General features: G+C 35.7%; 1 protein-coding gene and 1 long non-coding RNA gene across 2 annotated transcripts; one reads left to right on the top strand and one right to left on the bottom strand.

Annotated features, from left to right (window-relative positions):
- Positions 1-300: 300 nt before the first annotated feature.
- LOC132184942 (wall-associated receptor kinase 2-like) lies at positions 301-3,286 on the top strand. Its single transcript, XM_059598734.1, has 3 exons — positions 301-1,265; positions 1,435-1,605; positions 1,711-3,286. The coding sequence occupies exons 1-3, from the start codon at positions 377-379 to the stop codon at positions 2,943-2,945; spliced, it is 2,295 nt and encodes a 764-aa protein (XP_059454717.1). The 5' UTR covers positions 301-376; the 3' UTR covers positions 2,946-3,286.
- Positions 3,287-10,976: 7,690 nt separating this feature from the next.
- On the bottom strand, positions 10,977-12,668 carry LOC132184068 (uncharacterized). Its single transcript, XR_009440529.1, has 2 exons — positions 12,609-12,668; positions 10,977-11,172 (listed from the first exon to the last, which is right to left on the bottom strand). It is a non-coding gene; the product is annotated as an uncharacterized LOC132184068 (long non-coding RNA).
- Between the last annotated feature and the right edge of the window lie 2,794 nt (positions 12,669-15,462).

The raw sequence follows: 15,462 nt of genomic DNA, 5'->3' as shown, positions 1-15,462 counted from the left end.
CACAGACACTGCCCTAGTAAGATCTTTGTCATTCACTCACTGTTTGGATAAAGTAGGAAATTTTCAATATGCCAATACAGCCATGTTTGTAAAAGTTTGAGAGATATAGGGATACAAAAAGCATTGGACTATCTTCATTTTCTCTCTCTCTCTATGTAACGTTATTTCTCGGAAAATGACTCAACTTGTAAAAGATACTTTGGACCTGTTATTTTTGCTATATGACATAAAAGTTACCGGCTGAATTGGTCTTGGATCGTTCCATATGCGTTTATAAAAGGGAAGAGTGTAGTAGCTAGGGCTGTCAAAGCACATCTATCGATCTAAACACAAAATATAAGATCGAAAACACTCGTTAAAAAAGTTCCAGCAAGGCATGGGGTTGAGTGGGAAGCTTTTGCAGATAATAGCACTGCCTGGAGTAGTGATCATAATATTTGCAATTGTGGCGGCGGCAGCAGCAGCAGCAACAACAGCAAGTATTCCAACTAAGCCCACGCCTGGCTGCCCCAGGCACTGTGGAGATGTAGAAATTCCATTCCCATTTGGCTTCACTGAGGGCTGCTATCTGGATGAAAGTTTTCGTATCACATGCGAAAACTCTTCGACATCAAATTCACCAATGATAGGTAATATCCGTGTAAGAAATATATCCACCGACACTCATGAGATTCTTGTCATGAATTGGGTAGGCCGAGAGTGTTACCAATCCAACAACAGTTATTACACGAACCTCACGTTGCCCCAGTACACCATTTCCAACAGCAAAAATAGGTTCACTGTTATCGGCTGTGACACTATCGCATTCCTCAGTGGGTTCCAAAATGGAGAAGAGTTCAAGATTGGGTGCTCATCCCAATGCCCTACCCCTACCAATGTGGGGAATGGGTCTTGCTCTGGCGTTGGGTGTTGCGAGTTAAGGTTTCCGTATGGAGTCAAAAATATTAGTATTCAAGTACAGAGCTTTAATAATCACGAAAATGTTCGGAACTTCAATCCTTGCGGCTATGCTTTTGTTGTCGAGAAAGGCCAGTTCAACTTCTCCGCCACTTATCTCCAAAATTATACCAACCAAACGGTTCCATTGGTGCTTGATTGGGCAGTTGGCAATCTCACATGTGACAAAGCTCAGAAGGAACCGAACTTCGCATGTAAGAATATTAATACTACTACTGAATGCATTAATATCCTGGGCGGGTACCGTTGCAAGTGCAAGCAAGGTTACCGAGGGAACCCATACCTCCAAGGCCTTGGGGGTTGCCAAGGTAATTTATACATCGAAAAAAAGTAAAAGATCAATAATTGTTTCCTGAATTCAATATCACTTTATTTTTATGACATTTATTTCCCCCCTTCGCGTTTCAATGTATGCATGTATTTCATTAATTATGATTATACTATGTGGTTGGCCTGCATTCCTCACTTGATGTGCAGACATTGACGAATGTTTGGAAGGGACTCATAATTGCACGAACCAGCACTGTTTCAACATACCAGGCAATTATACATGTGGTGATTGTAAAGATGGTGAAGGTTGTCCTGTAGACGATGTCCCACCCCCAATTATTGGGGTTGTCCCACCCCCAATTATTGGGGTTGTCATTGGTAAGTAAATTTACCATTTTGTACAACTTTAGATAATATCATGTATGCAATTAATTACACAAACTTTAAATCTTGACCATAAGGTTTCGACTTTTCCAAGTTCAGGGATTGGCATTGGCTTAACTTCTACACTTGGGGGTAGCTGGTGGCTGTACTTGGAATTCCAGGCAAGAATATCTATTAAGCTTAAAGTAAACTTCTTTCGCCAAAATGGGGGTTCAGACTTAGAAAAGCATCTCCAACGATCCACCGCTAAAAAGGCCAAAATCTTTACTTCTGAAGAGTTGAAGGAGGCTATCAACAACTATGACATGCGTAGGATCATTGGCAAAGGAGGTTACAAAGGATTTTTACCAGATAATACAATTGTTATCAAGAAGTCCAAGACAGTGGATCCAGACCAAGCTAACCAGTTCATTAAGGGAATTATTCAACTCTCTAAAATTGACCATAAGAATGTTGTCAAACTCTTGGGCTGTTGTTTAGAGACGGAAGTTCCTGTGCTAGTCTACGAATTTGTCTCAGAACGTACACTCTTTGAGTATATACATGGTGAAGACAACACATCCACCAAACGATGGGAAACCTATCTAAGAATAGCTGTAGAAACTGCGGATGCACTATCGTATCTACACTCTTTAGATATAATTCATGGAGATGTCAAGCCCTCAAACATACTGCTTGGTGATAATTTCACTGCGAAAATCTCCAACTTTGGAATTTCAAAATTGGTTCCCCACGATCAAAATGATGTAGATACTGTAGTGCAAGGAATTCATGGATACTTGGATCCTGAATATTTACTGACGAACCAATTGACAAAGAAAAGTGATGTTTATAGCTTTGGAGTGGTCCTTGCGGCGCTACTAACAGATGTAGCTCCATCCACTAGGTCCAAGAAAAGAAGAATGGTCCTCGCGGAGCTACTAACAGATGTAGCTCCATCCACTAGGTCTCCATCCACTAGGCCCAAGAAAAGAAGAAATGTTGTTATGCATTTTCTTTTCAATAATTTTCTTTCTTTATTGAAAGAGATTCTATTGTCTGAACTTCTTGGTTATGATATAGGTGAAGAAGGGAATAAGGGTGTGGATGAAGAAGGGAATAAGGGTGTGGATGAAGAAGGGAAGGGTGTGGATGAAGAAGGGAATAAGGATATAGATGAAGAAGGGAATAAGGGTGTGGATGAAGAAGGGAAGGGTGTGGATGAAGAAGGGAATAAGGATATAGATGAAGAAGGGAATAAGGAGCAAATCAAGGAAGTCGTTAAACTTGTAAAGATGTGCTTAAGATTGGAAGGGGATGAGAGGCCTACTATATATGGAGAAATTGAAAAATGAATTAGAAGGAATATTAAGAAAGACAAAGACGCATTCATCGGTTAATGCTCATGAATCAAATCTGGAAAAACAGGCGGAACATGACTTGCTTGGTGGTCAGAAACCTCACGCTGACGTAGACTGTGGAAGTAGCATATGTAACATTAGCCTTGGGTGTTGACCGATGAATGTGGGCATGTAACATCCTCTCTTCATGGCGTTTGTTTTTCAGTTTTTCTAACGCAATTTACTGTTTTAGTGTCCTAAAAAGAGTTATGTTTGCTTTCTCTATGCACAATTCTTCATGTGTTGAGTATTCTGTTATGGTCATTAGAGCAATCAGTTGGTGTTATTTGGAGTAATTATTTTGTTGTACTATGATGTCTTGTGTAGCTGCTGTGGGATTGTAGTCTTGTAGACCTGTTTTGTGTTTGGCAAGTGTAGTTTGCTTAAATGTGGAGTGGTATATAAGAAATTTCCAATAAAGTGTGGCTCATATGCAACATTTCATTACCTAATTCTTACAATGAGTGGGCTATTGCATTTTCAATCAATCTTACTAACTTGTGCGTGAGTTGTCTATTCATTAAAAAACATGTTTTTTTTTTCGTAATTAACAAAAAATAATTGTTACTAATGGTCTTTTAAGTCTCATTGTTCAATCACACTTATCTAACATGTACTTAATAATATTTTTCTCAAAAAAAAAAAAAAAAATTGTACTTAATCATGACTGTCATATCATAATTATAATTAAATATTGTTTAATTATGACCGCTAAGTCATATTTGGTAGAAAAAATTAATTTATTTCAACGGTTAGAACTAACTTGATTAATCTTATTGTTGATATTATTAATGGATCCAATCATTGGATCTCACTTAAAAGCATCCTACGATCTAGATTAAATCACTATATCTTACAAATACGGCTGGGGATTTTATCCTAAATCCCAATAATTTAATATCTATGCGCATTCAATGTTTATAATGATATATGTTCACTGGTTAAATGATTTGAGAATTTGGCATATCAAAATGTTTTTTACATGCTTATTACCAAAGTTCATTATATTTATTATGCATGTGAAATGTCTTAGGATTACATTGAATATGGCTATGAGTATGAGTAACTTGGTTATCACACAATGTCTTAGTTCATAATCTTTGTATCCTTAAACAAATAAATTTCGTAAATGAAACTGTGGCATTCTATTTTGAGAAAGATTATTACACATTGAATTTTGGTGATCTAATTTGATCAAGCGAAGCAGTGACCTCAGATTTATGTGTATGTGTTGAGACCCTGAGGCGCTGAATGGACAAAGGAATTGTCTTTCCACAAAAGCTATTGTCTATAAGGAAAGAAAATAATTTCTTAAAGACTACTTAAGACTTTGATTCTAAATCCTGAGGAAATTGTGGACTCAGATGTTGCATGTATGTTATTTTGATGTATCAAAGAGTAAAACATATCATCAATCGAAATAACCTCAATACGTTGGGTAATCACATGTAGCATTGGGAGAAAGCCTTTTCCAATAGGAAATACAAATCTTTGTCGAAGAACAAAGAAACAAGAAATTTCTCTTTAAGATAGATTTTATGGATATTATTTTCAGAGTCTTCGGCGGAAGCATTTTGGTTGGCATACCAAATTGAAAGCTTCTTCTATCAAGATGTGATGTAAAACTCATTTTTACAGCTTTTAATGGACATTTGCCTTATCATGCATGTAAAAACACCAAATACAATGGAGATGAAAATATAGTATCTTTAATTCAAAGCAATCCTATAAACTTTTCCATCAGTTCTATTACAAAAAAAATGTGACTCTAATGACATTCTTTGTGGGGGCGTTTTAGGCCTAAAAACGTCCCCAAACAGTTTTGAACACTTGAATAGGGGGCACTTGGCAAGTGATTCTATTCATACCGACTTGATTCAAATTTTGATACCCTTGTATAGTAAAAAGCACCTCCAATTAGGAGTATTTTAGTAAAAGTGTTTCTAAACGCTTTGTGAGGGCGCGCGACACAATGTGCGAGCACCCATTTCTAGAAAGAGTAGAGATTTTCGGCAACCTGGGGTCATCCCAATGTTTACCAAAGTTTGACGTGGCTAATTTTTTTTTTTTTTTTAATTGAGAAGAGAGATATTAAAGGGAAATCCAAATTTGAGATATTAGTACTAAATTTAAAGTATTAGCACCAAATTTAGGATGATCGCATCCCTTTCGGGTGATACAATCCCTAAATGGGTAACCTTTCACCCCTAGATTTTAGTTTGAATCCAAAAACAAGTTTTGAGGCATTAAAAATTAAATATTAACTCATAAAAATTTAACTAAAAAAAATGACAAATTTTTTTTTAATACATTTCTGACGCTAGGCAGCCGCATAGCAGGGCTCTTCCAGAAGAGGGCGCAGGGCGCTTGTACAGTGCGCGCCCCCCCTTCTGGAAATGGGTGAAATTACAGTATAGGGCTTGGCTTGTGTTGGGTGTGTTGGTTTTCTCTGATCAAGATTGCTTCCTGTCTTCGGTGTTTTGGTTTTCATCTTTGTATCTTAGATCATTCTTCTCCAACCTTTCAAGGGCTCTGTTAACATAATCCATCTTCACAACTTCAATCATGGAACTCAGGCCCTTCTCTTTGCAGAACTCAAGCATCTCCTCTGTTTCCTTAAGGACATCAAACAATTAAAAATTAACAGCACGCTGCACAATGAACTGAGTGAAGGGTAAAAATACCAGAGGCGCAACAAACCAAAAATTAAAAACTGAGTTAAGAAATGTTTTTTTAATTCCCGCCCCCAGGTCGCCCCCACAGAAAATTCGCCACTGACTACAAAGATTGTCTTTCTCCCTATTAAAGCAGAACAAAAACAGAGCACCCACAATTAGCAACCATAAATGCAATCGAAATTTCAGAGAAAACAAATTTTTCCAACCTTTCACTTTAATTCTCAAGAGAAAAAAAAAAAAAAAAAACAATCAGAGCAGAATTTTACACCTTTCACAACTACTTTTACCAATCAAACATACTAAACACTGTCGGAAATCATATACCCAGAAAAAAAAATTCAATCTTTGCCTAAATTTTCTGCAATTATAGAGAGAGAGAGTCACCAAGCATAACGACCGGGGTGAAAAACTGCATAAGGGTATTGATGACACCCATCAATATCAACTTTCCGTCGAGCCTCAACAGAGAAAGGTAAGGCTCATGAGGGTGAAGCACAGGCACAATGTCAATTATATAGTCGAGCGAGTCAGCGGCTTCCTGCATCCGAGTCGAATCGGAGCTGACCAGGTAGTGGTCAGCACCAAGATACTCCGTAGCCTCAGCCCACGTCACCCATGACTCACCCCACCCTCCCTTTGTCACCTAATCCCAAGGGCGAGTGCTAGGGAGCCCGACATTTGGCTCCCGAAAATTGCCCAAACTGAGGTGGAAATATTTTTTTATTCACAAAAATTTGTTCTCAATCTCTTTTATTCACAAAAAAACAATATTGCCACCTCAGTTTGGACAATTTTCGGGAGCCAAATGTCGGGCTCCCTAGCACCATCCAATCCCACGGCTTCTCCAGAATCACCTCATGCGCCTCTCTCTAATTTTTTCTTGCAAAATCAGAGAGAGATTTACTGTACAAGCGCCCCTAACCACCCCCGGGCGCTGCTCACTGGACAAGCTAGGGTTGCTCAAAAGGTAACTGAGGGTTATTGGCTATAACCGCAACCGCCTTGAGCGGTTATCAATTTTAAATAATCGCAACCACCTAGGCGGTTAGCAGTTATTTTATAACCGACAGTTAGCGATTATTCAATCCAATAACCGGCGGTTTTATAACTACTGTTTTTTATAGCCTTTTGGATTTTTTAAGTGTTTTAGACCTTTAATTAGACTATTTTTTGAGCTTATTTTATGAGATTGACCTATTTTTTGGGTTTATTTTAAGAGTTTAAGGCAAAAATGTTACAAAAAAGATGGAAAAAACATGTGTTTTTGGGCTAGCCAATATTTTTGAATAAGGCTTAGCCTAAAACATAACATACCACATTATATCTAACTCAACACCCACCGCTCACTACCGAACCACCACCCACTTTCGAGCCCTCAACACCGGAGTCTTTAAAACCAAATAAGATAGTGAATTCAGTGGTTTTATCGATGAGTATTTTGTCTCTAAGTAACTTGTCAAGAGAAATGAAATTATTTGGTATAAATAACTATATTATTTTTTGGTGTTTCGAGCTAAGATGTGTGCTTCTTACTGTAGGGTGCAAAACACTCAATTTACAATACAACCTAATTAAAGTTATTCTAGAGCCCTTTTTATCAGGATGTGGTGTAAAACTCATTTTTACAGCTTTCATTAGACATTTGTCACATCAAGTAAAAACATCAAATACAATGGAAAACAGAAAACATAGTATCTTTATTTCAAATCAATTCTATAAGCTTTTCATTAGTTCTAATTCAACGTCCATTACTCACTATCGAACCACCACCCACAGGGATGGAGCTGGGGTAGCCAGTATAGGCCAATGCGTCCCCGTCCCCCACTTTAAAAAATTTTACAAGGTGAAAATTTTTTTAAAAATTGATTTTCAGCTTATTTGGCCCCTACCCATTAAAAAGTTTGGCCCTATCCACTATATATTTTAACCCCTGCATTTCTTCTTCTTCTCCACTCCCACTTCACTTCATTTCGAGAGAAATGGAAAGAGACATCCACCTTTTAACACATTCATTCAGAATCAGAGAAATAGTAAGAGAGATCTCAGCTATTTCTCACTGTTTAAAGCCTTCTTTCTCTAGATCTTTTAGGTAAAATAAAATGAAACAACCAAACAAAAAGTAAAGAAAAAACAGAGACCTACGGAGAAGAGAATTAGAAGAAATAGAGAGGATAGAAGGGAAGAAGATAAAGAATGAAATAGAGAGATAAGAACATCGTGAATGACTTCTCTAAAAATTATTTTTACCCAAAATTTTGTTAAATTCTACAAAAAGTAACATCCATCAAGCTCTCTATTCCCCTCTCCGGCCATTTTAGAGATCGTCAAACCTCTTCCCATTTGGTGAACAAAATCATTTCTCTACTAATTTTTTATGTTTTTTTTTAAAAAAGTTATTATTATCTTTTATTTTTTATTATTTTTAATTTTTAAGGACACGTGGCGTATTATGGGAGTGACCCGTGGAAAATCCGTTAATTGGGATTGACGGAAACTAATGGAGGTATTAATTTTGTCTTTTTCTATAGGTGAGGTACCAGATTTGTTTGGTTTTAAAACCTAGGGAAAAAATAAAAAATAAAAAAAACGTTAAAACCAAGGTACCAAAAAAGTTATTAACCAGAAAATGAATGCAGATAGAATACAAGTTACATTTAAATAGAAGGGTTAAATACCTTTTTTGCCCCATGTGGTTTAACAACTTTATTTTTTGTCTCCTATAGTTTAATTGTTATCACAAGAGGTATCTCGGGTTTACATAAAAACGGAGATGGTACATTCGTCAAAATTTCATCCAAAATTTGATGAAAAGCCACGTCAGTACCAAGGGCCATGGGGGTAGCCAAACCACCCCGAATGGCCAAAGGGGTAGAGCCACCCCCCCCTTTTCTAATTTTATGATATTTTTAATTTTAAAATTTTTATTTTGTATTTTTAATTAATATATGGACACGTGTCGAATTTTTAATGGTACTGATGTGGCTTTCCGTCAAATTTTGGACGGAATTTAGACGAGGTGCCATCTCCATTTTTATGTAAACCTGAGGTACCTCATGTGATAAAAACTAAACTCTATAAGGCAAAAAATAAAGCTGTTAAACCACATAGGGCAAAAAAGTATTTAACCCTAAATAAAATAGAGTAAAAGCAGTTTATTATTTGATACTTTTGCATAACTGCTAGTTAAACTATATATAAGAGAATGAGCACTCTAAAGTTTAGCCAAATTTTAGCTAAAAAACATGTTTTCGTTATTTTATCTAACTACTTTTTACGAGCACCAAATATCAAGCTCTCTAAATATTTCTTAACTTTAATTAAATATTATTTTTTATGGATTATTAGTTGGTTGAAACTAATTAACCACCAAAGAAGAAAAAAAAAAAAAAAAAAGAAGAGACTTGCAATGTGGCTTGGGAACATGATGATCCACGTATTATTATGCACCATAAGCTTGGATCAACGTAAAATCATAATGAAAACAGTGAGCGGAAGTCTTCCACGTGAAGATCTTCCACTCATTGTTGTGAAAATGTTAAATTCTATCTTAACACTATACAAACTTTTCAAAAGACCTATCTGACACTTGTATTAATATACTAATTTAACCCTCTTTATTTTGGGGGCCTGAATGAATAAACTCAATAGTTGAAATAGCCAATATATATATATGGTATGAAACTACAATATCAATTGAAGAGATGAGAAAAGGGAAGTAAACCCTATTAAATCTAATCAACCAATTGAATAATTTAACATATTAAATTATAGATGATTTTTAGGATTTAAAAAAATCGGTTCCATTTTAATAGGTGTTTTATTGAAAATTAAATATATGAAGCATCATTATTTTATATTTTTATTCTTTTATTTTGTTTATTTTCTTGTTTCATTTAATGCATTATTTTTTATACATTTATTTAATCTTTAAAAATAATATATTTTCTGGCCTTCGGGTCGAAAAGGACTGGTTTAGGCGTGATGCTTTTGCTCATGCTTGGAGAATGGCTACCTATGCCCCGAATTGAGTCTGCTCCGGGCAAATCCGTTCTGTAAGCTGAAGATTGGGTATGGGATACGGATGTTGACATCATGAGATTTCAATGTAAAATTTGTATGCTTTTAACCTCTATGACGTGTAATCCTTTAGTTTCGGATATGATTGTAAGAGCTTTTAAGCTCTTGATTATTCATGAATGAAATTGAAATGAATTTCTCTTCACTATATATATATATATATATATATATATATATATATATACTTTGACTCCTTATTTTATTTGGCCACCTCCCATCAAAATGTCTGGCTCCGTCCCTGGCCACCTACTTTCGAGCTCTCAACACCAGAACCTCTAAAACTAACCAAGATGGTGGATCCAGTGGTTTTATCACTTTATTTTGTTCCTATACCCAAAAGGAAGTCATTATCTAATATAGCATTTTATGAAAAACGCAGTATATTGAAAAGTAGCCTTTAGGATTAGAGGTATGATAAAGACAACTTTTTGGTAAAACTTTGGCCCAACTTTTTTCTCTTATATAGTTATATTTTTAAAAAATAAAAAAAATTCTGAAGCAATAGCATCCTATGTGGTCATTTTTTTATTTGGTATTTTCTTTTTAAATCACAATTTTTATGAAGAAAAATACCTTTTTTATTTTTAAAAAAATAACAAATAAAAAAGGACAACATAGAATGTTATTGCTTCGGAATTTTTTTTTTTATCTTTTACTTTGTTTTTTAAAAAATAAAAAATAAGAATAAAGTTGGGTCAAAGTTGTGCCAAAAAGTTATGCCTTTATCATTTCTCTTTTTTTATTTGGTATTTTTTTTTTTTAAAAAAAAAAAAGTCTTTTTCTTCATAATAATGACAATTTTTTTTTTTTTTAAAAAAAAAACACAACAAATAAAAAAAGGACCACATAGAATGTTATTGCTTCATAATTTTTTTTTATTTTTTACTTAGTTTTTAAAAAGAAATAATAAAGGCACAACTTTTTGCATTCAGTCATATTAATTGCATGTGCATCGCCATCCGCTGCGGTGTGAAGTGTCAAACCCCCAACCATGGAGCTGTTTCAAATCAGTACTGCATGTACTCCTGTGGAGAACCTGTTTAATCATTCAACATCGATATTGCTCGAAATATCTATATATAACGTAAAACAGGGGCATGATAAACAGAGTTGCACATGACAGTGCAAAGGAATTATCACATGCAAAATGCAGTAACACAGAGTTTCTAGGACTACTGATGATAGGAAACTGGACATTTAGAAGAAAAGCAACCAAGAAGATATGGGATGGTTGATCTAGCATACCAAAACGCTCAATCTTCTCAATATACAGAACAAACATTCGCATTTAATATGTACAGCCGCCTACCATACATGATGTTTAACCAAATTCACCATCCCATTCTCGCACTTTACCATGGACCACTGTGTGTTTTTCTCAAGCATTGTTTCTTAGATTCCCGGTGGAGATTCATGATCTCCATGACCTGTGACATCACAAAATCCCAAAAATTTATTACATAACTCCATTTTCCTTTTGAAGTCAATAATAGAGGCCATGTCACAGTATATAGGAAGGAGAGAGAGAGAGAGATTCTGTCTATGTATCTTGAAAGTATGTTTTACAGTGAATGCTGATAGCTTCCCTATATATCCCAATCACGCACTTAATAATCTTCCAAACCCCAGAAGACACAATAAAATGACAACTGACAAAATTCGAGTACAGAAAAGTTTAAAATTTGTGCTGATGTACTACTGTTAATGACGATTCTCATAATAGATACTATTGCAGAGGAAGAAATATTCCTAGGAGCATATGAAATACTAGTATGCTATTCCGAGTTGGAAAGGAATTGGTACATTCCAGATGCAGCAGTTTCAAAACAATTCTCTGATCAATCAGTAGGGACTGCACAGTAAGAAGTGAAAAGATATGAGAACCCAAAAAACATATAGTGTTTGTTGTGGATTGATGCCAATGACCCCAAGTAACCCAGAAGGTAAATTTCCTAAAAGATCATATAGGATTGATGCCAATGACTCCAAGTAACCACGGAAAAGGGATAACAAGTGTTTGTTGTGGAAATTTGAGTAACAAGGTCAATCAAAGCCGACAAAATCCAAGGGGAGGTATCCACAATTCATCTTCTCATGTTTCTCTTTCTAGGAGCATAGGTGGTAGAATAGTAATTACAAATCGGGGATATTTCTTACACTTACTTTTACATTTTTGTCTGCAAACGAATGTTTTGAGAACCAAGCAGTATTCCTGATAACCACGGTTTCAATTAACAAAGTTTTTCAATAGCCAACTTAGCTTACAGCTTTTTTAATTTTTTTTTTTTAAAAAAATTGTTGGTTTCACCATAGAAAGGCTTAAGTGTACAAGTTAACCAGATTATATAGGAGATATATAAGGCTAATCAGTGATCCCATTGTGAGATAAATGTATTCTACAATCTATATTTCCTTAATGAATATAATATTTTACTTTTAAAATCCAAGTATTCTAATCATAGTTTCCGATTATTTATACTTTTAAAACCCAACCAGTTAGTCTAAATTATCAAGAGATGGCATTTATGATACTGAAAAATCCACTAGCTTATGCAAAACACAGATTTCTCAGCATAACATCGAAAAGAATCACACAAATTGATATATTATACAAACAGGAACATGGCATGGGCAGATCAATCTACACACAACTAACAAAAGATTTGCCATCAGTAGTGCTATTAATTAAGCTACAGAAAGAAAGAGAGAGCAAAAAATAGAATAGTATGATGTTTTTCATTGATTAGTCATGGGACATTTTTCATGACCCTAGCAAGATTCTGTCTTTATCCCATTTTCCAGTGTAGATTCATATCTCATCAATCATGGTTGGGGCAAGAACAATAAATAAAATCCGAAGTACCTGATTCGTTTGCATTTGGATAATTTCTTCCGGTCGCAAGCAAAGGATAATCGATGAGTATTTACAACAAGAATGTTATAAGTTGAGTACAGCAAATAGACTTGTGTGTTAATCTTCACCCAACTGTGTCTTCAACAAGTGAAAATACCTGTTTTTTCCGCAATTCTTGGTTATCCTCCTTTAACTTTGCAACTTCAGCTTCCAGTTCCATAGTATAAGCCTGCAAGAAGCCCCACAGACAAAATAAGAGAAAAAACACAAGAAAACTTACGAGATAGAATACTACAATACTATAGTTGTTGTTTCCCATTTTGTAAGTTATGTTTCTAACAGCATTGAGAACACAGCTATTAATTTTTTTTTTAATACTTTTACTGTTTTGAGAAGATATAACTCAACTTGATGTCATGTTTCTTGAATCAAATATCCAATTACCTTGTAATAAACTTGATCCTTTTAACTGCTCAGATCGCTATCACATTACCATTCTGCTCCATAATCTTTCATGAAGTTTTTGGATACAGAGGTCAATAGATGAAGAAAGCAGAAGGTTAATGGCTAGAAACATTCATAAAGCTACAAGAAGATCAAAGTCGACATTATATCCTTTTAATTAAGGATGCCATTTTATATGTTTTCTGGTATTCTTCAGAAGAACTGACATGGAACAGTGTTCTATATAGGAGTACAGAAAAAGTACTCAGTTACTAGCGATTTTTATCTTTATACCGTAACTGCATCTATAAGCAGGTAAATTTATCATTTAGACTCGTTTGTTTCCATCTAAAATGTTTTTGTTGAAAAATATTTTCAGTGGAAAACATTTTCTTAAAAAATAATTTCCCTAAAAACATTTTTAGGTGTTTGACACATATTAAAAATCACAAATATTTTTATATATATTTTTTCATTCACTCATATTAAAACGATAATGTCCCAGCGGAATCTCAACCGGGTCCCATTGAGTCCTAATCGAGTCGCAGCTATTTCCCAACCTAGTCTCAGTGGGTCGCGAACGGATCCCGATGAAGTCCTGGTGGGATCTCTGTTAGGAAATTAATCTTATTTCTCAAGACCAGTGAGATGCGAAAATTAAGAAGAATGTGGAATAACAAAGATTAGGCAATCAACACACGACACCAAGATTTAAGTGGTTCGGCTTAACAAGCCTACATCCACTGGCGGAGACGATCCGGAGAAAATTCACTATCAAAAGATTGAGTATAAAAATAGTAGAGAGAAAATCACTTAGATCCCAAAGCCCCAATACACCAAAATCTCACTATCACACAAGAGAGATTATTCTCAAATAAAATACAAAAGACAGATATACAAACTCTTCTTTTGCTGGAATAAATGGCGGCTGATTTCTATTTTCTTCTCTCACTCTGCAGCACTTTTTTCTTCTAATCACTTGTTTTTTGCTCCTCCAAAAACCACCAAGAAGAAAATACCATGGCAGCCCTTGTACCTCCTATCTCACGTTTTGTCTCCTTTTTCTCCACCTACTGTGCTCTCAATTTAGTACACTTATAAAGCTATTTGGCTTGGCACACACTTTGTAGCAAACACAAGTCTCCTTTTATAGAAGCACTAAGTCGATTAATCCTCTACTTTTACATGTTGGTCTAGGACTCCTACTACAAGTCAAACAAGGAGTCCAAATACACATAGGATAAGGACTCCAAAACCCATATGTAAAAGAGTAAACCGGTTGAAACAAGAACCTCTCCTACTTGGAGAAGGACTAATGCTGGGCCCACCGTATTAATGGGTTGAAAAAGTCACATACTTTAACAATCTCCACCTTGACTTGAAACCCATCAAGTCTAACAAAACGTGTCTCCTCTGGATATCTCCATCTCAGCCCCTAAGGGCAATCACACTCCACAAGTGTCACTCAAGTCTAAGTGCCTCTTAAACTTGAGCATAGGACCTGGTTTAGACATAACACCATGCTTTCCTACTAGTCCTATCGATCATACAGCTTTCTCTAATGACTCTTTCTTTATGTAAACCCATTTGCACCCTTTAGCCTTTTTTTTCCTTTGGGTAATTCTGCCGATTTCCAAGCTTTACCTTTCTGTAGTAACTCCACCTCTTTCAGCATACCATTCTGAGTAGACGATGGATCTCCACTACAAGCCGTTAGAGCAAAAGAAACCATATCGTCAAAGCCATACCTCTTTGGAGCTTTTTGATACGGTTTCTTTCTACCTCTTGCTAAAGAATAACACTCTTCCCGGTGCTGGAAGTCTCTTGAAAACTCTTTGTCATCACATTCATCCGTGAGTGAACATTGTTCATCAAGCTCCACCTCCACAAATTGTTTCTCTTTTTGCACTGTACTTTCAGAAAGATTATCTAAGTTAACAAACTCAGACTTTTTCGGTTCCTGCTCTGTAACTTCAGGTTTTGCACTTGACCTATCCTTGTACATAGCACACTCATTAAAAGTTACATTCCGACTTCTAATGATCTTCCGATTTTGATCACCCTAAAATCGATAACCAAAGGCCTCATCTCCTTATCCAATGAAGAAACATTGACTAGATTTACCATCTAGTTTACTCCGAGTATCCGACTCATCATGGACATACGAAGCACATCCAAAAACTTTCAAATGTGAAAGGTTTACCTCTTTTCCACTCTAGACTTCTTTCGGTAGTCTATGACTTAGGGGAACAGAAGACCCCCTATTTATCAGGTATGCAGTAGTGCTCACAGCATCAGCCCAGTCTTTGGTAACCTAGTATGCAACCTCATACTCCTAGCACACTCATTGAGAGTTCTGTTCATACACTCAGCCACGCCATTCTACTGCGGCATTCCCGGGATGATTTTCTCAATTATG

The sequence above is a fragment of the Corylus avellana genome, chromosome ca6, assembly GCF_901000735.1.
Source record: "Corylus avellana chromosome ca6, CavTom2PMs-1.0".
NCBI lineage: Eukaryota > Viridiplantae > Streptophyta > Magnoliopsida > Fagales > Betulaceae > Corylus > Corylus avellana.
The sequence above is the reverse complement of the archived record's forward strand: the minus strand, read 5'-3'. Positions and strand labels throughout refer to the sequence as shown.

Bases quoted from the DNA above. Each gene is read 5' to 3' on its own strand.
- LOC132184942 (XM_059598734.1), top strand. From the start codon at position 377: ATGGGGTTGAGTGGGAAGCTTTTGCAGATAATAGCACTGCCTGGAGTA. The intron at 1,266-1,434 runs GTAATTTATACA...CTTGATGTGCAG, and splicing joins AGGCCTTGGGGGTTGCCAAG to ACATTGACGAATGTTTGGAA. The intron at 1,606-1,710 runs GTAAGTAAATTT...TTCCAAGTTCAG, and splicing joins AATTATTGGGGTTGTCATTG to GGATTGGCATTGGCTTAACT.